Raw genomic sequence first — 25,202 nt, 5'->3', positions numbered from 1 at the left:
TTTAAACACCAAAGATTGGTTCTAGTTTGGGCATTATGGTCAAACAAAATTTTAATTGCTGAGTTCCTAGTTCCTTATTTGCACTAACAAGAATACTTAAAATTTGTGTAGATATTCCCAGAATATGTATCTGGTTTGATAGCACGGATGGTGGATTCTTCAGATTTTTCTATCATACAATTCCAAACAAGCTAAAAAAAAAGTGATCAAGGATGCAGAATGTTATTTGAAAGTGTTCAAGTCAACTGTAAATTATGCTATGCTTATAGTAGTTTCCTTCCCATAAATATTGCCACGTATAGAATGACCATTAGGTTACATAGAATACAGTGTCTAGACTGGGAGTGAACTTGGCCATTAACAACAAAGTTTAATTCCTCTGCCGCTTTTTTTTTTAAGTTGTGTTCTTTCATACAGTAGCTAGAAATAAAATTTCTTGTGTTGCTAGATGACACATGTGCTTGAAGAGTCGAAGAGGAAAAAGAAAATATTTGCTTTCTAATAAATCTGGCCTTCAAAGACAATATACATGTTCCAGTGGAAAAAAACCAACAGATTTAAATCCAAAAGCTTTTTCGGGATAGGGAAAGGCTAGGCTGCAAAGTTATAATGATGTTTCTATCATGGCAAATATAAACCAGAAAACAAATGTTTAACATTTCATTTTTGCTGTGGAAACTTTGTGTCTAGCATGTCCTAATGTAATTAGACAGTTAAGGCAGAGGGCTTTTTATAATTGAAGGCTAGTCTCAAGTCTCCTCAGTTTCAAGTTCTAATACAGTGATGGCTAACCTTTTCTGGACCAAGCACCCAAAGCGCGCAAGCATGTGTGCGAATGCGTGTGTGTCCGAACCCCCAAAATGCAATGTGCATGCTGGCCCTGTGCATACGGCCAGCGCATGCACGCATGCCCCCCCGCACATGCCCCGTACCCTGCGCATGCACGGCAGAGACCTGACAGCCAGCTGGCTGGCGGGAAGCATGTGTGCATGCGTAACGGAGCTGAACTGGGGCAACGGCTCGCGTGCCCACAGAGAAGGAGCTGCGTGCCACCTGTGGCATGCGTGCCATTGGTTCGCTATCACGGTCCTAATAAACAAGAAGTCTTGAATGGTATGCCAAATTGGTGCTAGTGGAATATTTTGCCATTGTACTAACTACTGATTAAAATGGCATTGTTAAATGAGCTCCGGAAAAAAAGATGTCAACTAAAAAGATTTCAACGATCTGGTCCAATCCCCTTTTTCCTGTCCATTTATGTAGTTAATCCTGACTACCACCATATGCCCACACAGAAATAAGAAACACAGACAAACATACAGACAAAATCCCCACACCTATCCTGGTAATATCTTTACCCTCATGAAATCTTAAGCAAAAGCTGAATAATATTGAATAATATTGTCTCTTCGAGAGTGGCACACAGATCCCTATTCATTAATATGTTATGATTTATGAAAAACAGAGATTAGAAGCATTAGAGATAAGGCACAGCAATTTTTCTTTTTAACATGTGCTTGATTTTTTTTTTTCCAGGAAGAAAACGTTAAAAAAAACCCCACCATGACATGCCGAGAAAAACAATCTGGAAAACAAATCGCATGGATGAATAATAGAAGAAAATACGCTAGCTTTTATACGCATTGTGGCTTTATGTTATCCTTTTGTCTTCTGTAACCAAGTCCAATATTTTTTTTACTGAGAAATCATTAGCAGAGCTAATAGGTTTTTCAGTAATCAATTTATGGAAGCAGTCTATTAAGAGCAATGATAGCAACCGATTAGTTCTAACATTTATTTCAATACTGTTCCTTGAAGTATCTGGATATTGTAGGGAAAAAGAATTGAATACACTGACATAGGTATAATACGGACGTGATTTAAGAAAGCCACAATTTCTCACCTTTAACCTTTATTTCATTAATGCCTGCCGCAGGGCCTTCTGTGTTCTATATTGTATTGCACCCTCCTCTAAATACGTTGTACTGCAACTGCCATCTTCCCCATGCAACATAAGCAATGGTACCAGATTGGGGAAAGCTATAAGGTTGTGTATTCCTGCTCTACCAGGGCTAAAGATTCAGAAACCTTCAATTTAACAAAAGCGTAGTTTGTTTGTTTATTAAGTTCATATTTCGCTGTGGTATTTCGCCGGGTATTTCGCTGTGCACTCAAGACCCTGTTGTTCCGCCAGGCTGGGCTATCAACATAATAATTTTAAATTGGGTGTTTTAAATTTCTGGGGTTTTAAATTGAGCCGAATTATTTAATAATTTTAAATTATTTTAATTGATGTTTGTCTTGTGCTCTTAATAGGCTGTACACCGCCCTGAGTCCTTCGGGAGAAGGGCGGTATAGAAATAAAATTATTCTTATTCTTCTTATTCTTATATAGCTGCCCATCTCACAAAAAGTAACTCCAGGGGACATACAACAATAAATATATTTTTTAAAAAATAGTCATTATTAAAAATATAAAAATCATTATTAAATTATAACAACCGGGAGGCATAGGAGAGCCTGAATATTAACCACAATGCTGGAGCCATCTTACAATGTCCCTAGTTCCCTCTGTCCACTGGTGCCATCATGTCCCATGATGACATAGCCAGGCCTTGAGGGACTTCCCTGGAAAGTAGTTATTTACATAAGGACCTATTTGGGGAAAAATGCGAGTTTACTCCGTTCAAGTAATGGTAAATTACTTGGGGGTGCAAACAGATCTAAACATACACCCTTCTCACAACATCCAAAAAGGCCAGGTGTGCCAGAGTGAGGACAGGATGTCACAGCCTTCGTCAACCACAGCAACTTGCAGAAATGGGAACTGCAGCTCCCAGAACTCATAGCAACTGCTATGCTATGTGGTGAAGTTGGCGGTTACATTTGGAACTTGACTTGTTGTTCCTTATTCAACCAGCTCTTGAGAAAAGTTATTCTGGAGCCAGCAGGCCAATAGGAAAGTTCAAGTTATAAAATTTTGCCTTCTTAGAACTCAGTACTATTTTAGCTTTGCTATACCAGTAAGAGCCAAGAGATGATTCACGAGTTACTCTTCTGAAGTCTGATTGCTGCTTGAAATTGCTGTGTGTATTAGCCTTCTGCCTATGGCCAGCTGGCTGACACCTGGTGCAGAATTTATTACTGCTTTTTATAATGGGATGAGGGAAAGGCGGAGGAGGCTGAACTGAAGAAAAGGATTTGCCTCCATAACAATTGAATCCATGAGCTTAAGGGAAGCAGGATATCCTTCATAATTCTCAGCAGAACTGAGAAAACGAAAATGATTCTATAGTCATTGTAAATTGAAATGACAGGCATTAGGAACTCTTAACAAGGCACAGTCCATTCAAAAGTTTTTCTAGCTATCAGTAGTTATAAATATATCTTGGGATTCAAAGAAGTTTCCCCCCTAATATATCTAAATAAGGACAGCAAGTACTTAAATATATCCAGATAAAACAAATGAAATGTAAAATACCCATAGCATCTGCTTTTATTTAGTCATTTTATTATTTTCTCATTTTTATGTGCATGGATGAATATTTATGCAATAATACTGAGCAAAACTAAGCACATTTTCTGTCAATATTTATTAGCAAGAAAAGCCTTCTTCTTTTGATAAATCCCAGCGATTGCTTTAAAAGAAAGGACACTCGTTCAGGCAGTACTACAAAATACAGAATAATAGAGTTGGAAGGGACCTTGTAGGTCTTCTAGTCCAACCCCCTGATCAAGCACTATCCTGACTCTAAATGAGGTTTATTTGTTCTAAAATATACTACTAAAATTCTCATTGCAGTGACTTTTAATTGGGTGAAATGGTGCATCCTAGGGCACCAATTTTTGAATCAAGGCTAAAACCTATGAAAAACGGTTACAAGAACTGGGCATGGCTAGTCTAGTGAAGAGAAGGAGCAGGGGTGACATGGTAGCAGTGTTCCAATATTGGAGGAGCTGTCACCGAGAAGAGGGGGACAACCTATATTCCAAAGCACCTGAAAGCCAGACAAGGAATAATGGATGGAAACTGATCAAGGAGAGATTCAACCTAGAAATAAGGAGACATTTTCTGACAGTAAGAACAATCAACCAATGGAACAAGCTTGCCTACAGAAGGTGTGAGTGCTTCATCACTGAAGGCTTTCAAGAAGAGACTGGACAGCCGTTTGTCAGAAATGGTATAGAATCTCCTACTTAAGCAGTGGGTTGGACTAGAGGACCTACAAGATCCCTTACAACTCTGTTATTCTAAGGCACCTCAAATTGCCTAATGTACTATGAGTCTGGGACCCACATTCCAGTGGAAATGAAATTTGGAAAAGTTATGGCTGCTCCAGGCTAGTTGGGCCGCCGCTGCAGTGACATGGTCTTTATTTTGAACATTCCGTGACAGATTCCCAGCCAATCTCACAATTCTCTGTTCCCGCCCCCACCCAGGAGCAGGGAATTGACATCATTTGACAGCTTCCTATAACTCAATGGAGAAGCCAGCAGGTATTCTGAGGTGAGAAGAGCATAACACAACATTGTGGTAAAATAAACAAATAAGTAAAAATAAGACAAAATATTGTCAGCGTAATCATGCCATGTGGAAAGAGAGAGGAGTTATCGTGATCATGTGATTACATCAAACAATATTGGGATGTGGTAAAGAAGAGGAGAGATGAAGAGATGAAGGAGAAAAGGGAAGAACACTAATTACTGCATGAGTTCCTCAACATGACCGTACCCATTTTCAACAGCAAGACCTCAACAGAGAAAGATCAAGGCAAAATGCATGATTTGTAAGATGTAATATTTCTGGTGGTGTTGGTCAAAATCTGCCTTCACTGTTTTCATCCCTATTCCCTGGAAAAACGACCAAATTCTGCTGTATGAACGGAAAAGTCAGGCAAATTGCAACCGCTACCTAATGAACTCCTCAATTTATATAGCAATGATGAACCTATTGCAAATGAATTCAGAAAGAACAACAGGCATTACAAGTGGTCCTCGACTTACAATCATTTTTCAGACTTATGACTATTGCAGCATCTCCATGGCCACATGATCAAAATTCAACTGATTCATATTTATGGTGGTTGCATAATGAATCCAGATCATGTGATCATCTTTTGTGACTTTCTGACAAGCAAATCAATGGGGAAGCCAGACTTACTTAGCAATTGATTTAGTAACTTAAAACAGCAGTGATTCACTTAACAACTGTGGCAAAAAAAAGTCATAAAATGGGACAAAACTCACTTAACAACTGTCTCACTTAGCAATAGAAATGTTGGGCTCTACTGTGGTCATAAATTGAGGACTACATGTACAACTGTCACTTTCAAATGAAATCCTTTGATGCTAAAGAAATCCTTCCAATGAGGAACAGATTGAATCCTTCTATGATTATTCAAAAACCAATCCATCATCATGTCAGATATTTAATGCCAGACTCCAACCAGCAAGTCAAATATATTCAAATTTACTTCATGGATTGTCAAAACAGCATAGAATTGGGAATGGGCATACATCACAATGAAGGGATTCAACAGGATATTGCTGAATTATTGGAGAAACTATTACAACAATGAAACTTGTACATTATGTCCCTTCAACCTGCAAAAGAACAAACTGAAGACATCCCAGAAACTTCCATTGTCATTAATCCTGATTGAAGACCAACATTTGAACATGAGAGAAAATTTAATGCACAAATGAAGTAAGTTGCCGTCATTATATAACCCTGAAACTGAACCAACATCATAGCACATTATGTGGAAAGAATGAGGAGACGGTTTGCAAATAATTTCAAAGTCCATCGCTCCTATAACATACTTTTCAATACATACTTTTCTTTCTTCGGACTGGCATCATCAGCTCCAAATAATGAACAACAAGAAAGTAATGGCAATGCATTAGTGTGTCTATCGAATAATGAACCATGAGAATGAGTTTAATAACCTTCTAAGAGCGGGATGTCTATTCCAGCAATATGTGGTTGATATGGGTGCTAAGACTAAAGGCAAGAGGCCTTTATGCCAATCTGCCTATGGTCATTCTGTTTCTGTGTTAGGATAAGGAAATATCTCTGAAAGAATGACCGAATAGGGCATGGTTTGCTGATGTGATATAAAATTAGCTACATAAAGTTGTTGTGTCATTCTGATGCTCCATCTGGCTAGAATTACCTGAGTAAATAAAGAAGCATATCTCTCAAATGACTGTCTCCAGCTCACTACTATGATTAGGAAGGCACACCAATTGGACTGTATTGAAAGACTAATATTGAGCATACAGCAGAAGAAAGGCAGAGTGGGATTCTCAGAAGAGGTGGTAGTAGACAAGGATGCTTGTAGAAGTAGAGAGGCCAGATAGGTGGTTCAGATGGGTGTGGAGTGGTTTATTCCTAATAGTGTCTTGATAAAAAGGTCTTCATACTTTAGTAAGAACTTAGCAGAAGGAAAGGAGAGAAAAATCACAGCAGAAGCAGGATCAAATTGGGCAAACATTTTCATAATTATAGGAAGAACAGAAGGAATTCTAAAAGATGGATTCTGGTCGTAGAAATGCTCTTAGTTTGATCAATCATGGCTAAGTGGCAGACTTGACTAGAACTGTGATTTTCAGTTTCATTATCAACATCTTTTAGAAAATTCCTCATGTTTCTTAGAAGAAAGCAGAATATTTAATTTGAGAAATATGACCCTATGGAATATGTATCATTAACATAGTGATGTATCATTAACATAGTAACAATACCTAAAATAGTTCCATGCAATATTGCAAAAGTAAAATATGCCACAAAAACAAGGAATTTCACAGGAATATTGGAGTAGGAAGATCAACATTGTAAAAGTATATTTTATCTACACTAGGCAGTTTTGCTTTATTTAAACATTGTGGGATGCCTCAGCAGGTACTAGCACTTAGCTAAATTTGAGTAAGCAGGGTAGACCCTAGTTAATATTTGGATGGGCTCCAAATTATGGACTCAATAGACTAATTTTTTTGAAAAATGTGGACGAAGAGAAGGACAATACTTGGAACACTGCCTGAAAAACCTACAAGGGATGCAGTTACCAGTAACGAAGTTCATCTCAGTGGTGTATTTATCCTTAATTACTTTGCATAGTCAGCCCTAAATGCCAGCTAAAAGCCAATTTAGTTATTACTGGTTTGACCTAACTTCACACAATTTGGCAAATAGCAACATGATTAATCTGTATCCATTGACTGAAAATACAAAATATTCTTCTGCAATTGTAAAGAGACACATAAATGAATTGTTCTTGGTTCACAGTGTTTCCATCTGAACAAATAAAAAAAAATGGCTTCCCTTCTAACATGAACCCAGAATGCTTTTATTTTAATGTTACCTCAGCTTTGATTTCTTAAAAAAGAATTTTACATTCTTGTGCCCCAGGCATTGTGTGCTGCCTTATTTCAAACTTCCCCTACTTTAATTGAGAGAAAAATGATATCCTAAAACTTAATGATCGTTAAAAAAAAGTTCTACCATATCAATTCCAATGTGTTCTCAGAATAGCACAAATAAACTTTGGAGAAAGCATTTAGCTTTCTAACTCTAACTCTAACCCTAATTCTAACCACTTGGCTGCATTTGGGCATGTTGTAAAATCTGTGAAACTTACAGGTGTTGTCGATATTGCTAGCAAGGAATATTACAAATGGACAACTAAAACTGGTGACTTATTTTGTTCTTTTCTTCCCTTATCAAAGCTGCAGCAGAGATCAGTGTCAATAGGCCCATTTGAAGATGATCAGGCAAAGTAAATATGAATCTTGTTTAAAAACATATTAAGAGACCTAGTAACTTTCCCAAATGAAAGAATAGAATGCGTACAAAAGGAAAAATGATGTTGAAATGGGACAGGGCAAAAAGTTTATCTTGCAAAGGCCACAAAAGTATGCACAATTTTACGCTAATATGAAAAAGATGTTGGCTGAAATGATTTAAAAGAGACAATAGATGAAAAAAAAGGTATATAACAGAGTGATTGCTGGGAAGAGATTGAGAACATAATCTGCATACAATAATGAGGTTAAGAAAAGCAAAGAATGGTTAAAATTAAGAGATAGGAAGAATGCAGAACTACTTTTATGGAAATAAAGGATTGTTTTGGAAGTGGGCAAGAAGGGCTAAAGAATTTCCAAATTGAGGTTAAGAATAAAAGTGATAAAATGATTTGAGATGAAATCTAAGTGAAGAAATGGAGGACTGAGTACTATACTTTACAGATATTATGGGAATGACAGGAACAGTTTGAAGAGTGAAATTGAAATAAATACTGTAAATACTTCTGTTTTAGAAAAAAGAATGAAAAACCAAACACTGTTAAGAATGTTGGAAAATACTAAGGCTGGCCAGTGTTGATGATGTAATTATAAAAATATTTATATAAAGGTATGATTATAGATTTGATTTGTTTATGAAATGATTGTGTGACTTATTTAATGGCTAGGAAGACTATATTCATGCCTGATGATGGAAGGAATGCCGCTACTGTTCCCTTAAAATATGTACAAAAAGATGAGGGAGTAGTGGGTTAGTGTGTGAAATGTACTTGGGAAAGCTTTTGGCAGATTTTTGACTGTAAGGTCACAGAGGTGGCAGTGAATAAAATTTGTGAAGTGCTGCAAATCTATACTGGGAAGGAGGTGTGCAGACCAGATTTTACTCTTCAGGAAATAATGGAAAATTATATGAAAGTGATAAAGTTAGCTTACAGCATGTTTGCTAATTTAGAGCAGATGCAGAATAAATTGGATGCTTGATGTACAAAACCTTTGCACCAATATGGAGTTGAAAGTTGGGTTATTCAGTGTAATAAGTGTGGTGTATAAGAAATAAAGCATGAGAATCAATGGTATGCTTAGCAAATGGTTCAACAATGGCAAGGAGGCAAAGCAAAGATCTGTTTTGTCCCCTTAGCTGTTAACTACACAAGGAATGCTTGTGGTAATGGTAGAGACTTTTCGGTTAGGACATGAATAATATATTTTTTTGCAATTTTTGTTAAGTTGATGCCTAAGACACAAATCATTTACAACGAATGTTCAACTGCATTCTGAAACAATATGGATCTGAACATTTATTTATTTCATTTACATCCCATCTCAACCTTGCAGCTCTCAGCAGCTGATATTTATTTTATTTTATTAATAAAATCTATAGCATCCCATATGGTGGGTGGACACCATCAAAACTGACACCAGCCAGATCATAGAAAAATCAATGCAAGATCAGAAGATGTGGAGAGACCTGGCCCATGGAATCATCAAGAGTCAGATACAACTGAATGGATAACATCATCATTATCATCATCATCATTGCAGCCCCATCTTATAACCAACTCTGGGAAGCTCCTTGGGCATATCACATATATCCAAAAAATTAAAATACCCACGATATAATTAAAGCAATGAAAATAAACTGCTTCAAGAAATTGGCAACCAAATTAATGACCCTTTTGTTAAAAATAACAAAAATAGAAAAGCGGAAAAGGAAAAATAGGCTAAGCATCATTGGAACACTTTTCTCTGGAAAACCCAAAAATGTGCTTTTTTCAAAAGGCAACTGGAACTTTGTTTTTCCTTGAAGACATTTCGTTTCTTATCCAAGAAGCTTCTTCAGTTCTGAACTGAACTGAACTGAACAGAACTGAAGAAGCTTTTTGGGATGAGAAGTCTTCAAGTTGTCTTTTGAAAAAAGCACCTTTGGGACAACCATGACTGGACGACTGAGAATCTCCATAGACATTTCTCTGGAAAAGCTTAACAGAAAGCCATGAAGAAGGCCAGCCATAAGAAGTCCATTTTGGAACACCAAAGCAGCCATAGAACTTCAGTACCTACTCACTTTGGCCTCCTCCTGAAAGTGTGAGATCATGAGGCGTTTTCCCCTCTGGGATCTAGTAAGTTGCAGGTACCAAACAACAAAAAGGTTTTGTAGACTAAAAGCAACACTTTAAATTGTAACCAGAACTGAGTCAGCATCTAATGCAGAGTCTACAGCATGGATGTTAGAAGCACCCAGCTTTGGGTATCAGTTGATCCACAGAATACTGTGTTCTGGACCAGATATAATTTGCAAATAATCTTCAAAGGTAGCCCTGTGTAAAGCACATTATGGTAGTAGTCTATTTGCACAATAACAAGGACATGAGTTCTGTAGCCAGGTCCTCCTGCATCAAGTAAGGCTGCAATTGGAATACCAGCTGAATTTGGATAAAGGCTCCTCCAGCCATGGCTTCTTCCTGCTGTTCAAGCAGGAGGCTTGAGTCAAAGCCCTTCCTCCCAAACCCCCAGTCACAAATCTGCTTTCACATCTAGTGCTTGCCTGTCCAGAGATAACACTGTTGCCAATGAAGAACTCTGATGTATAAACAGCAATTCCATCTTGTTTAAAATAAACTTCAGCCTGTTCTGTCTCATTCCGATCTTTAGAACCACCAGAGCCTGGGATAGATCATGGACAGCATCTCCCTTACATCCATGAGTAGTGAGGTATAATTGGGTATCATGAGCAAATCTTTGATACTGCACCCCAAACTGTCAGTTGATCTCCCAATGCCCAGGAAGCTGACTAAAGGAAACTTCCTTGCCTACTACCTTGGAACAGAGAAGAATCCCAAATAAAATACAGAAGTTCAAGGAGGCTATATTTGACCAGAGAAACAATGATTAGGAGCTATATATAACTGGTAAAAAAAAACCCAGAACATATAAATTTGTGTACCTTGGTAAAATGTTGACTAAACATGAAGAAAATTTAAGAGGTCAAATACTGGTAAGAATGTATATAGCCTGCGATCTATTGTGAGGAATAAAAGTTTGTCAAAAAGCAAATATTACTTAGTATAAGAATGTACTTCTGCTGCCTTAATAATATAGAAGTGAATGTTAAGTATTCCAGGAGAAACATAAAAGGAAACTGAATGAACGGTAAGTGGTTTGTTTAAGAAGTATGTGATGAGAGAAGTGGAGATTGAGTCTATGGGTGATAAATGAATGTGGACTGCAAACAAAAATGAGTGGCCAATGTAAAAGAAGTATACTGAAATAGTTTGATCAATGAGGCTACAATTGCAAAGCAAATATGTGAAGCAAGAATGGATGGCTAAATGGAAGGGAAAGACCAAGAAAGACATAATTATAAGAAGGGGGGAGGGGGAGGAGAGAGAGAGAAAGAGAAGCCTGAAAAACAAGTGGTACTATATATTTGCAAGGAAAGAATGATATGGAGAGATAATGTAGCAAGTGGTACAGATTTAAACAAGATTTAGTTAATTTCCTTTTCTTTTCTCTGATTTCCTCCTTTTAATTTCTTTTGACTGGTATTTCACCCTATATGATTTGCAACATACTAGAAATCATGATGAGTATGTATCTATATATATATTTTTAAAAAAACTATTTCCTCAAAAGATAAGAACAGCATTAAGTAAAAAATTAAGAAGGTGAATTTCACTGATTTTCAAAAGATGAATGCAACTGAATTCTAATGAATCCTTCCAATATATCAAAATAGAGCTAGAACAGTTAAGAAACAAGTGCTACTTGCTATATCAAATTTGGAAGGTTTCTTGTACAATGGTTAGAATGCAATATTGCAGGCAAAACTCTGCTCACTGCCAGGGGTTCAATTCTGACCGGTTTAAGGTTGATTCAGACTTTCAGCCTTCCGAAGTTGGTAAAATGAGGACCCAGATTGTTGGGGGCAATTTGCTGACTCTGTAAACTGCTTAGAGAGGGGGTAAAGCATTATGGAGTGGTATATAAGTGCTACTCAGTTGTGGGATTCAAATTTTTTTACTACCTGTTCTGTGGGTGTGGCATGGATTGGTGGGCGTGACTTGATGAGCGTGGCAGGGGAAGGATACTGTAAAATCTCCATTCCCTCCCCACTCCAGAGGAAGGTTACTGCAAAATTCCCATTTCCTCCCGATCAGCTGGGACTTGGGAGGCAGACAATACATGGGGTCGGGGCCACTCAGAGGTAGTATTTACCGGTTCTCAGAACTATTCAAAATTTCCGCTATAGAACTGGTCAGAACCTGCTGAATACCACCTCTGGGGCTATTGCTATTGCTATCCTTCAGGTTTATGGTCAACAATTCAATGAATGTACATGAAATGTACAAGAAATAAGAAGAATCTTTGCTGGAACTATGGGAGTTTAGTCATGATTGAACTAAAAGGACCTAGAATTGAAGTTTTCTACAAGCACATAAACTCTTGTATCAGTTAGAGACCCAGAAATTTATTGTCTATAGGGAAAATAACCTTTCCTCTTAAGACTATTGAGTTATCCCTCATAGCTACCACAGTCTAGGAAAAAAACAACAATACATTTTGCAGTCTAAAGAGACAATATACACACTCTCACAAATTCCAAAGCATCTTTTGGAAGTTAAGTCTGAAGTGCAGCAAAACACTCAAGAAGAACAGAAATAGTTTCTTGTTAAACAGCCACCCATTCAGTGACCGATTGAAGTTATCAAGGGGACTTACAACTGATCTTTGTAGTTGTAGCTGGAACTTAGCCCATAATTATACCAGTCGCAGAAACTTGTAGTCATGTGATCGCCATTAGTAACCTTCACGGATGGTTTCTAATTAGCAAAGTTAATGGGAAAGCCAGCAGGAAGTTGTAAATGATATTGACGTTGCCCTTAACAATTGTGCAGGATTCACTTAATGATGGCCACCAAAACGGCTACAACTGCTCTTGTATGATGGTTGCAATCATGTAACATTGTGCTTTATGACTGTGATGCTTAGCAACAGAGTTGCCAGTCCCAATTACTGTCCTTCAGCGAGAACTACCTGAACAAATAGTCATAGAGAAAAGAGGCCCATTCATCAAATTTAAGCAAGTTGTACAATCAACACATCTAACTGGAAGAGGAGCAGGAAGGAAGGCTTGGTAAGAAGCAAAGAAAATTCAGAAATGTTGATAAATTGAACTTTAAATCAACCAAGCATGTGTGATTTGTATAAAATATATAGAAGAGCTCTACTCTAGATATAAGGCTTGTGTTAAATATAAAGTTATAATTGAACGAGCAAAGAAAAATTGTTAAGGTTTATTCATTTACATACTACAAATAACTCATAACAGCTTGTTATTTCTGCACATACTTATGTTTCTACATAAGCATCATATATTATACATTCACAAAACACAACCTAGTACACAATTATCTACCGAGTTCCAAGTCAGCTGGGTTTAAGGATTATCATTAATCATTTTCTTTAACCAATGTTTGCAATTAACTAACAGGTCTTAAAAGCCTTGTCAAAGACACTTGTTTAATGAACATAAAATTTTCCCCCCTCTTGCTTTAGACCTACTAAGTAAAATTACAGGCTACACAACCTATTTAGTGTAAGAAATTCAAGGACTTCCCACAATTAGATTTTACATGTACAGCTTAAGTTCATTTCTGATAGCAATCATCTTTGTTATTCTGCAATTGGCTTAATAAATGTAAGAGTTTTATAATACATCTTGAAATATATTGGCGGTTTGAGACAGGAAACAAAGTAATTTCCCAATTTCCGCTTGGAATAGAATTATGAGTCTGAGTTTAATTTATATTTTAAAGTTTTATAGTGAACTACATCGCCACATTTTCCTAGCATTCTACATGGTGGAAAGCCATTACTGAAACAAATATTTGTGAAATCTGGAAACTGGGATTAACATACCTGTAGTTAAAGGAAGATGAATGACAGTTTTTAAACATGTCAAAGTATACCAAAAGGATGACAAAGTTGCTCCTGACAGTAACAGAAGTAGGATAAGTTTCAGCATTCCTCTGATAAAATCGGCAAACCTATAACATAAACCATAATTTTAAAATCATTCATACAATCTGTGATTAAAAAAGTATACATTAGCTAAATATACATTAGCTAAAGTGCTAGATAGAATTATTAAAACAGTGATTTCTGATGTAGTAGTTTGTTCTAGAAAGGTATCAACAGACACAAAGATGTATTACAATATATATCATAATTTTGAACTACTGAGCCTTAGGTATACAGGTCTATGCTTTGTTTTATGTTTATTTTATTCTTGCCTGAGAAAAATATCTTAGGATGTGAAACAATTTGCAGAATAATGGAAATTAACCCTTTCCCCTCCAATTAATGAGGCATTATAAATGAATAGAATAGAATAGAATAGAATAGAATAGAATAGAATAGAATAGAATAGAATAGAATAGAATAGAATTCTTTATTGGCCAAGTGTGATTAGACACACAAGGAATTTGTCAGTGCATATGCTCTCGGTGTACATAAAAGAAAAGGTACATTCATCAAGAATCATAAGGTACAACACTTAAAGATAGTCATAGGGAACAAATAAGCAATCAAATCTATTAGAAAACAATCAATATAAATCTTAAGGATACCAGCAATAAGGTTACAGTCATACAGTCATAAGTGGGAGGAGATGGGTGATAGGAATGATGAGAAAACTAATAGTAATAGTAATACAGACTTAGTAACTAATTTGACAGTATTGAGGGAATTATTTGTTTAGCAGAGTGATGGCGTTCGAGAAAAAACTGTTCTTGTGTCTAGTTGTTCTGGTGTGCAGTGCTCTATAGTGTCGTTTTGAGGGTAGGAGTTGAAACAGTTTATGTCCAGGATGTGAGGGGTCTGTAAATATTTTCACAGCCCTCTTTTTGACTCATGCAGTATATAGGTCCTCAATGGAAGGCAGGTTGGTAGTAATTGTTTTTTCTGCAATTCAACATCATCTTGAGCTGAGTATTTCTGCCAAGTTCAATGGGCTGGGCTGGATATAAAGTTTGATCTCAAAAGTATTGGCATACCCATTTCCACATTTTCACACACTTTTATAGAAACTTTTGAGTTATTTCAGCCATTTATTCTGGATCACTCTAATGGGCTGATTAAAAATGACTACTGATTTAAGACCACTGCCCCCAAAAGGGATAACCAATTTAAATTTATTGGAATAACATGCAAACTGGTGATATGTCAGAGAAAAACAGTGAGAACATAATATAAAATTATTTAAATGAATGAATCACATTATAATGAAATGCTTAATGAATCACAACAGAATAAAATTATTAATCAAATAAAACAATTGAAACAAAATTTCCACAACTAGTTAGGAAATAATAAATGGTGAATCGGGAACTATTGAAGGAATAATGAATACTAATATAAATCAGGAAAAAGGCATATTAAAATTAAACTTTTGCTAACTTCAATTTTTAATCAGAATGTTTTGCCTTTCAATCTTATTGAGATATAATAAAGGCTAGGGTTAAAAAGAATCCAGGATCATATTTAGTGGCATCAGAAAGAAATATAGTAGTTGCCTCCTCTTTAACATTAGCATTTTTATAGACAATTGTATCTGTTGCAATATTTTCAGGATCAGACTCAATAATATTAGCAAGAGTTAAAGGTTTAAATATATTTCCTTTTATTTACAATAGGCATTCTATATTCACTGAATATTCACAGATAGAAGCGAGGAAAAGGGTGTAGGTGGCTCCTTATATATACAATGGGTGGAGCTATAAGTGGGAGTGGTGAATTATGAATACATTAAGAAGTGAAGAATAAGTTAACCCCGTTCATATATTATTTACACATTAGAGAATAAGGCATTTACATCTGACAAATCCCCCTCTAAATGCCGATTCGTTATACAACACCAATTACACTCAGATTCAGGACAGTACAATACATACAACTTAGAAGTTAAATATTTGTGTTGCTTAGAAGGTAAAGGCTTTGTCAATATGTCAGCTAATTGTTCTGAGGTATCACAATGCACTGCTTTAATAAATCCATCCTGAGATAATTGTCTCACATGTTTAAATTTTATATCTATATGTCTGGACCTTTGTCCAATGGCATCAGATCTAGATATTTCAATGGCTGCTTTATTATCTTCATGCATAACAAAAGGCAAAACAGGTTTTTTCCAAACATCTGAAATTAAATCATTAAACCATACAAGGTTATTTGCAGCTTTGGATAAACAAACATATTCCGCTTCTGTCGTTGAAGTGGCCACTAGTTCTTGTTTACCAGTGTACCAGTAAACTGGACAGTCATTTAAGAGAAATATATAACCAGACGTACTTTTTCTACATGAGGTGTCTCCAGCCCAGTCTGCATCTGCATAACATGTAAGCTTTGGTTCTTTATTGTCTTTAGGTTCTAATATTAAGCAAAAGTCTAGTGTACTTTTCAGATATCTTAAAATTCTTTTAACAGCTTCCCAGTGATACATTGTTGGTTTGCTGACATGTCTGGATAATAGATTGAGTGGTAAGGCGATATCTGGTCTAGTCCAATTAGATATATAAAGAAGTGAACCTATGATTGATCTATAAAATGTGTTATCCTTGAATTCGGGGGAAGATTCATCAGTATTTCTTAGAAAATCAGTTTGCATAGGAGTATCACAAGGTTTGGCATTGTTTAAATTGCATTTATTTAAAAGTTCTACAATCTTATCTCTCTGAGTAAGTTTGAATCCCCTTCTAGTCTTATTAATTTGGACACCAAGATATTTGTTTACTTTACCTAGAGATTTTAACGAGAAATGTTCATTTAGTTTGGTTACAAAGGTTTCTCTTCTCTCTTTATGTTTTCCTATGTATAAAATGTCATCCACATAAATCAATACAAATTCAATGTAATCATCATCCTTTTTGACAAAAAAGCAGTTATCAGCAGTAGTAGCGTTGAAGTCCATGGTTTTAAGTACTTTCACTAAACAATCATACCATCGTTTACCAGATTGTTTTAACCCGTATAAACTCTTGTTTAACAACCAAATTTCATTTTTGTTTGTGTATTGACTGTGAGGTGCTCTTACGTATATTTCCTTATCTAGTTTAGCGTGTAGATACGCAGTCTGTATGTCGTATTGAAATACATCAAGGTTGAGTGCTGATGCTACCACTAGAGCTGTTTTGACACTCTCTGTTCTTACTGTGGGGGAATACGTGTCAGTATAGTCCTCCGGATATTTCTGTGCATAACCTTGTGCAACTAGTCTAGCTTTGTATAGAGTATTGCCTCCCTCTAAGTTCTTAATTTTATATATCCACCTGGTACCAATAATTGTTTTATCCTTAGGTGCAATTGCAGGTGTAAATACATTTAATCCTTGTAAACTTTCCATCTCTTTTTTCATCGCTAATTCCCATTTTTCTTTTTCTTCACGAGGGAGTTTTAACACTTCCTCATATGTATTGGGTGTTATTGGCTCACCATCCATATGCATTATGTAATCCTTGTATTTATTTGGCATTTGATTTCTGGTGTTTCTAATGGTTTTTTCAGGTTTACTATCGTTATCATGCAAATATCTTGCTTCCTTTTTTGATAATGTGTCTGTCTTAATTTTGTGTTGGCTATTTGTCCAAATTTTGGTTTTGTTCTTATTTTTGTTGATATTTTGCTTTTCTATGATCCCTTCTTCATGAGATTTTGTACCTTTATATTTATTTGGAAATATTTCATTAAGATGTAATTTAGACCAGTTAGCCTGTTCATGGAACACAGCTGTTCTGGAGACTATAAATTTGTTATTGTTATCAATGAATCTGTACCCTTTAGTACCGGTTTCATATCCCATAAATCTGAGTCTTCTGGATACGTTTTCTCCCTTTCTTCTTAATTGTTTAGGTATGTGTACGTCTGCAGTGACTCCAAATATATGCATGTGTGCTAATTTTGGTTTTCTATTATACATCACTTCATATGGTGTCTTATTTACAATGCTGGACCATGTTCTATTTTGTGTGTAATTTGAATAATGTAAGGCTTCTGACCAGAATTGTTTGCTTAAGCCAGCATCTTCCAATGTGCATCTAATCATGGTTTGTAATGTGGAATTTTTCCTCTCTACAATCCCGTTCTGGAACGCAGAAAATGGACTAGATGTGTAATGTAACATTCCTTTGTCTTTTAACCATTGGGAGAATTCTTCAGACATGAATTCGCATCCCCTATCTGTCATAATTTGTTTTATTTTGATGTTGTGTTGTGTTTCTATGCGTTTGTAAAATTCTTTAAATTTTTGAAATGTTTGTGTTTTAATGTATAAACAAACCCATAGCGGCTATAATCGTCCACTATTGTCAGGAAGTAACGTTTTCTATAAGTGATTGATGGAGTTAATGGACCAACTAAGTCCATGTGTACTAAATCAAAAATTTTGTTAGTTGATCTAGTAGATTTTCTTGGCCTGGGGCTAGTTTTTAGTTTTGTAGATTTGCATACTGAGCATTCCAAATAGTTTTCACAATTTTTTATTTTAACACCTTCTGCGTGTTCAGTCATTTTTTGTACTACAGGAAAACTGGCATGTCCTAACTTCCTATGTAAGATGTGAGCACACTCATCATGAATTGGCTTACCTATTTTTGGTTTTTTTTCATTGTGTGCATCTTTGTGATCATGAGATGTTTTACACTCATCATTGTCACTATTGCTAACATTTTCATCATCTACTTCAATACAATCTTCCATATTTGAGTCAATGTTATGCAACCATTTTTCCTTTGTTATCAGATAAGGTAGGCCTCCTTTAATCATCACTGTGCCTATATTTATTTTATTCTTCTCCAAAATCGCTTTTCCTTTTGAAAAAACAATGTTAATGTCAGAATCTCTACTTAGTTTTATAGCACTTAGTATGTTATGAGGTATCTCAGGTATTAGCAATACCCCCTCTATTTTTCCTAGACCAGGCAAGGTTACATTCCCTCTACCTAATACTTGCACCTTTTCTTGGTTAGCTACCTTTATTACAAATTTATCTTCTGCAAATGAAGACAATATATTTTTGTTATTAGTGGTGTGATTAGTTGCTCCAGAATCAATAAGCCAATTATTGTTCTCATTTTGCTGTATGTTAGTGTTGTCTTGTTTATTTAGCCCGTTCAGTGAGCCAGATTTTCTATCCTTTGAATTATCTCTGCCCCCTCTATTCTCTTTGTAATTTGGTGGGCTCCTATATCTATGTCTATCTATGGAAGACTGTCTATAATTGTATTTGTTTCTATATTCTGACCTATGCCTTTCTCTTGAAATTTTGGGACAGTCTCTTCTATTGTGTTCCCTGGATTCACAATTGTGGCATTTAAATGTTTCATTATATTTTTCTTGGAAAGCTACTTTCCTATATGGTTTGTGTTCTGTGTGATTGCTAGAACGATTCCTTCTTGAATTGTCTTCTGCTATCAATTTATTGGATAGACTTTCTATGGATAAATATCCTAGATTGATAGTGTCTAAATGTGACATAAAATTGTCCCATGATGAATCAAGTGAGTTGATAATAACACTTTTCATTGTTTGGTCTGAAATCACCTCCCCCCTCAAATGCAGCTCAGTTCTTATTTTGTTTAAATATATTAAATGCTCACTTATGGAAACCCCTGGTTTTACCCTAGATGAAAAGAAATCTTTAGACATCCTTGTGGTGGTAGCTACACTGTCACTGTGAAACAAATTAAACATGCATTGAATGATTTCTGAAACAGTCAGATTTGGCTTAATGCTATGATACATTGCAGGAGACACACTAGATATTATTAAGAAAAATGCTCTATGGTGTAAACAATCTATTTTTAGAGTCCAAGGTCTTTTTGGGGGACTAGTGATAAAAAATAATAAGTTTTCCTTCATAAAGACAACCTGGAGCTGTTGATACCATTCTTGCAAATTAACGCCATCAACCCTTAGCTTTGGGAAGTCACTGGGTAAATTTCCGACATTATTGTGTCCATTACTTACAACCTGAGGTAGTCCGTGGTCTCGCAAGTGTAGAAAATTGCAAAACGGCATGGGGATGCTCGCAACGAGTCTGCATGGTCTCCTCACCAGTTCATGTCTTCCCGGACCGTCTGCGTAGTTTTGCGCATGCACGTTGTCCATTTCTTCTTTGGAGTCGTCGTGGAAGGTTCTCTCCATTGTGGCTCGCTCGTTCTGCTCCTCTTCAGATGAATCGGTCTCTGGTTCGATTTTGGGAGTCTTGACGACGGCGGCTGCTCTTCCTCTTCCCCTGAGGGCTTTGGTGCTTGCTTCGGTCTGTGGCGTAGGGCGGTACCGGCAGGGCTCTCTGGGTTCGGGCGTCGGCGTTCTCGTAGTCAGGATGGGAGCGGGCAGGTCTTGAGGCATCGGCTTGCTCGCTCGCTTCTTCGGTAGCTGTTTGTTAATTTTTAGTTTTGGCCCAAATGCAGCAAAAAGCGTTTTCATTGCTGATTTTATTTGGGAGTTTGTTGAATCATCTTCACTTTCTGATTCTGATTCTTCTGAGGAGTTTGAATCTTCTTTTTCATTTTCGTTGTTTGATAACGTTTTTCGCGCCAGAAATTTTGAATTGAGCATTTTGATTGGCTCTGCTTCGCTCACCCTGGAGGCCTGTTGAAACCAAGATGGCTGCCATTCAAAATTTCGCGCGGGATCACTGTTTTTCTTCTTCGTAATGACTTTCTCTGCAGTCATATCACTCACTATTTTTGGGTCTTTAGACTTTTCATTAGTGATGTTTTTCTCTCTCGCTGCTCCGCTGTTCTTCAGCATATCTTGGAGTTTCGCGATGAGGCTTTCATCATTCTTCTGGCTCTTTAATAGTTTTAATATCTCTGACCTGAGTTCGTTATTCTCTATTTCGATTTCCTTCTGGTCATCAATTTCATCTATTATTTCTTCGTCTTCAGTGGTGTATTCTTCGGATTCTCTCGAAATTGTGTTTGTGGATTCGTTGATTATTTCTTGTTCTGTTTCCATTTCTTTGCTGTAGGCCCTGGTGTTGGGCCTATCTTTCTTAGACATTTTTAAGTTTTTTATTGAGTCAATTAACCATCCTCTGCTACCAGCTTGTTGCAATATTTTCAGGATCAGACTCAATAATATTAGCAAGAGTTAAAGGTTTAAATATATTTCCTTTTATTTACAATAGGCATTCTATATTCACTGAATATTCACAGATAGAAGCGAGGAAAAGGGTGTAGGTGGCTCCTTATATATACAATGGGTGGAGCTATAAGTGGGAGTGGTGAATTATGAATACATTAAGAAGTGAAGAATAAGATAACCCCGTTCATATATTATTTACACATTAGAGAATAAGGCATTTACATCTGACAGTATCTTTTAATGAAAGAGGCATCTCATGACCAAGCTGGCTACTAAGTTTCTGATGTCAGTCCTGAATATCAGTTATTATTTTTCCCTAGGATATATATTTGGTTGTTGTTTATGTGCTGACCTTTCAAAATTGATATTAAATTCATAGATAGTTAGATGAAAGCATTAACTAACTCCTTGCTTCTTACTTTCTTACTGTGAAGCCTCTGGACTTCACAGTCGATAATCTTATTGATATATGAAAATATAAATGGAATGGTTTTAATTTCCCTTTAATCATGAAAAAAGTGCAGAAGCACTATCTGCTCAAGATTTTAAATTATTTCTCCTAAAGTGTCATATACTTGTGATTTATTGTTCATCAGATCTTTCCATGAATTAAAGCACATTGCAACTTCATATTGTGGCTGAGTAGAGAGAAGCCCAATAAATATTTTTGAAAGCTAGTTCAGGTTCTGGCTGGGTCCTTAAACCAAGATGGTCCGAATCCTTTAAAGACATGTTAGTTCAAGCCATGTCCCCCAGCAATCCTTTCTAGTGCAAAGGTAGCCCAGCTCAACCATCATTGGGCTCAGATTCTGTCTTCCAAATAGATCTGAACTCTCCATCACACTCTTAAAGCATAAAAGTGACTCAGGTTTTATTTGTCCAACGTTTATTAAGCCCCTTGTTCATATAGCTGCAGAAAATGGCTAGACGCACAAAGTTAACATTTCCTGAGCTGAAAAGGGACAGCCTTCTGACTTTGTGCCACTTGGAGGGCATAGGATCTTTGAGTTTGGGAGCTAAAGGACATAAGACAATTTATCAGCTTGCATTAATTTACCAGCTTGCATTTTAATGAATTGTTTGTATTGATTTTTATAGATACTTTAATTTTACATATTGTAAGCCTCTTAGTGTCATATGAGCAAGTCGTACACACTGGGTGATATGTAAGCCCAGTGAATCTCTCTCAGACCTATATGCTGTTGTAGGGGAAGGGGGAGAGGAGAGTACCACATTTAAGGTTTCTGAATGAAAAGTAGGATACAAATTAAATAAACTACCTGGGAATAAATAAAGACTATATGAGCCCAAAACTGACCTAGCTAAAGGCCATTCTGGTTGAGAATTCTGGGAATTAAGATCCCAGCTTTTAAGCACAGCTTTTATGTGTAAAGTCAATGTCTTTTTGTTAACATTACGCACAGAGAAATACTTCCTTAATTATCAGACAACATTGGCACTAATAATTGCCATTTCAGACCAAGTCTTGCATTCCAACTGAGGCTAATAATAAACCCCAAGAAACAGCATTCTGCTCTTTTTTTCTATCTAGCAACTAACATTCAGAAAAATTGGTCCAATTCTAATTTATTCTCCACTCACACACTTTATCACGTCTGCTATTCGTTTCTTCCCCTCCTTTTTTCTTTCCAACAAATTGCAATATAGCCCTTGACCTTGAGCTTCCACTGAGAAGGCAGTTCAATTCCTACTACAGGACACCAAGGAGCATATTGCTGTCACCCCTTTAATTTGGACCAGTATTTCATGAACTAAAAATGTCACTTTGTATGCATCCTTTAGTTCACAATTTAATTAAATCTTTAAACTCCTCTCCTTATTGCTATAGATATCACCCTATGTTGCAAGGTTGCTGCATTTTGACTTTGCTGTAGTTTAATGCTGAAGGAAATGTTGAGCTATGAAGGATGAAACTTGAAAAATAACTCTGGCCATTATAAAATATGACAAGAAAAATGCCATGAGGGGAAAAGAATCAGGTTGATTTTGCAATGCTGTGCAATTTAAGTTAAAAAAAAAAAAAGGTGTCACTTTCCAAAGTTTTTTTTCTTTCCTTCCCCAACCCAAATTAGCTTTGTTTCATACTGAATAAGAAAAGCATACAATACCCACCAGCCACCTAAAATATCTAAGGCTTTTCAATCATAAACATCCCATATAAATTATCTCAAATTTCTGGTCTGGAGTTAGGAGAGTGGCATAAATCTCATGTGGAGGAAGGCACCATATACCACTGGTAACAAAATAATGAAATTTGAAAGCTCATTTTCCAACTCCGCTTTCCTTTGACAGGCATAATTTTGTACCACAGGCACAAACGTTTCTATTAGATGCAGAGATTGCTTGACATCCAAATGATAGCTTCAGCGCCACCCAAGTGGAAAGAGGTTTAAATGTAGTGTCCTTTATAGATTGCATTTAGCCAGTAAATAATGCTCACCAGGTGAGTGAAATTATATTGCAATTTATTGCAATGGGTGGCCGAAGGACTGGGACTGAGTTACAGTGTAGGATGGAATAAATCTCCACTAGAAGTTGTAAAAGGAAATTCCAGAGCTACTAAGCAAATTAGCAACTAGTGCAGGGGTATAAAACTTGTGGCCCACATGGTGGGTGCATCACGCGCTGCCCATGCCCGCCCCTGGTTTAGCGAAGGGGAGAAAAGTCGGGCTATGTCATGCGATGCCATGACGCTGTGAGTTTGACACCCCTGAACTAGTGGAACAAAACAAAACAAAGGCTCCAGACTTAAATCTTTAGAAAATATACCAAGCTGCCTTCAAGTCACAGGACCATCACAGAAATCCATGAGCCTGTTTGACCTGACAAAAATCATTACCTAATTTTCCTAATTACAACTTTCAGCAGATGATAGTCAGCAAAGACACTGATTTAATTTTATACAGATAAATTGCTGAATAGGTCTAAGGAAAGGGAGTCATTCATCAACAGAGATAAATTGCTACTCTTGTTGCATTCAAAATTCTGTGCTTGAAGGTTTTGTAATTTTTCAGTCAGAAAGAGATATTTGGCAAGAGGCTGTTAGCTTTTTATTAAAAGCAGAAAAAGTTTGAAGTGCTGGAGTCAACAAAAATGTACGCATTGCTATGGAATTGGAAACCATTTGTTAGCAGATAAAAAAGACTTTAACAGATATTCTGCTACTAAAACTGAGCTACATGTTTGAGTAATTAATTTCTCTCAAAAGGTCAAAATTTACATAAAACTCCATTGGCAAACCTGCAGAGGAGTCATCATAAAGCTAAAAAAGAATGGCCACCCATTACAATATACCACCAAGAGAAAAAACTATCCTTTGTATAAAAGATCCCATAACGTGGTAGAAGAAAAATCAATGTGATACAAGACTTTGCTGACTTAAACAGATAAGAGGCTCCCCATATTTATAGTTGTAATTCTATGCCCTTGTTTCCATTTCCTTGAGAGTGTTTTATCAAAGAGCTTTGCTCTCTAACAACCAGATATCTCATTTAGCAAATCTAAATAAGCACTTCTATTTTTTAGATATTTATATGTTCAAGTATAGCACTGCAATCTTAACAATGAAAGAAGTAATTTTCTAAAATAAGGTAATTGATTTTTTTTTTGAAAAAGTATAGCATCCAAGTCTATTAGTCATATCCAACAGCCAACTATATTAGTTGTATTTTGATAGGAGAACCATCCAATGCTTCCAATAATATGGATTATCTTGACCCGACGTTTTAAAGATATCTGCAAGTTGTTAAAACCATAATCAGAAGCTTTAAAATTCCACTTGTCATTGTATGTGGAGGAGGAAAAGCATGAGGGATTGAGTCTCACTGTACTGTACACTCAATCCTTGTTATCCACAGGGGTTACATCTTGAAAACCCCCGCAAAAACAGAAACCACTGATACCGAAGCATTCAAGTGATTATAATTTGTACAGAACAATGAATGAGATAATCTCTAAAATGGAAATCTTCAAATATTTACCTATCATTTTGTCAGAAATACCTAATTTCAGCAAAGAAGAAACTGGGCAGTTACAACTATTCCTAGTAATCTTACATCTCCCTTCCTGTTTAATTTTTTTTATAGCAAATGCACACCTACATACAGACGAGCATTGTTGGAGTAAGGCCCCATGGAAAAAAACCCCAACTACAGTTTTTCTGCATATCTGTAGGGCTTACACTTTATCACCAAATCTGACATAAACATGATGTCAGATTTGGTGGTAAAGTA

General features: G+C 36.3%; 1 protein-coding gene across 1 annotated transcript in view; it reads right to left on the bottom strand.

Annotated features, from left to right (window-relative positions):
• The window catches only part of SLC49A4 (solute carrier family 49 member 4), a 94,901-nt gene that overhangs the window by 9,382 nt on the left and 60,317 nt on the right, over positions 1-25,202 (bottom strand). The window contains exon 7 of the mRNA XM_034422731.3: positions 13,723-13,850. Within this exon, the coding sequence (XP_034278622.2) occupies positions 13,723-13,850 (128 nt within the window). The remainder of the gene's footprint in view (positions 1-13,722; positions 13,851-25,202) is intronic.

This window comes from Pantherophis guttatus, chromosome 1 (assembly GCF_059756535.1).
Source record: "Pantherophis guttatus breed Tessera chromosome 1, ASM5975653v1, whole genome shotgun sequence".
NCBI lineage: Eukaryota > Metazoa > Chordata > Lepidosauria > Squamata > Colubridae > Pantherophis > Pantherophis guttatus.
The sequence above is the reverse complement of the archived record's forward strand: the minus strand, read 5'-3'. Positions and strand labels throughout refer to the sequence as shown.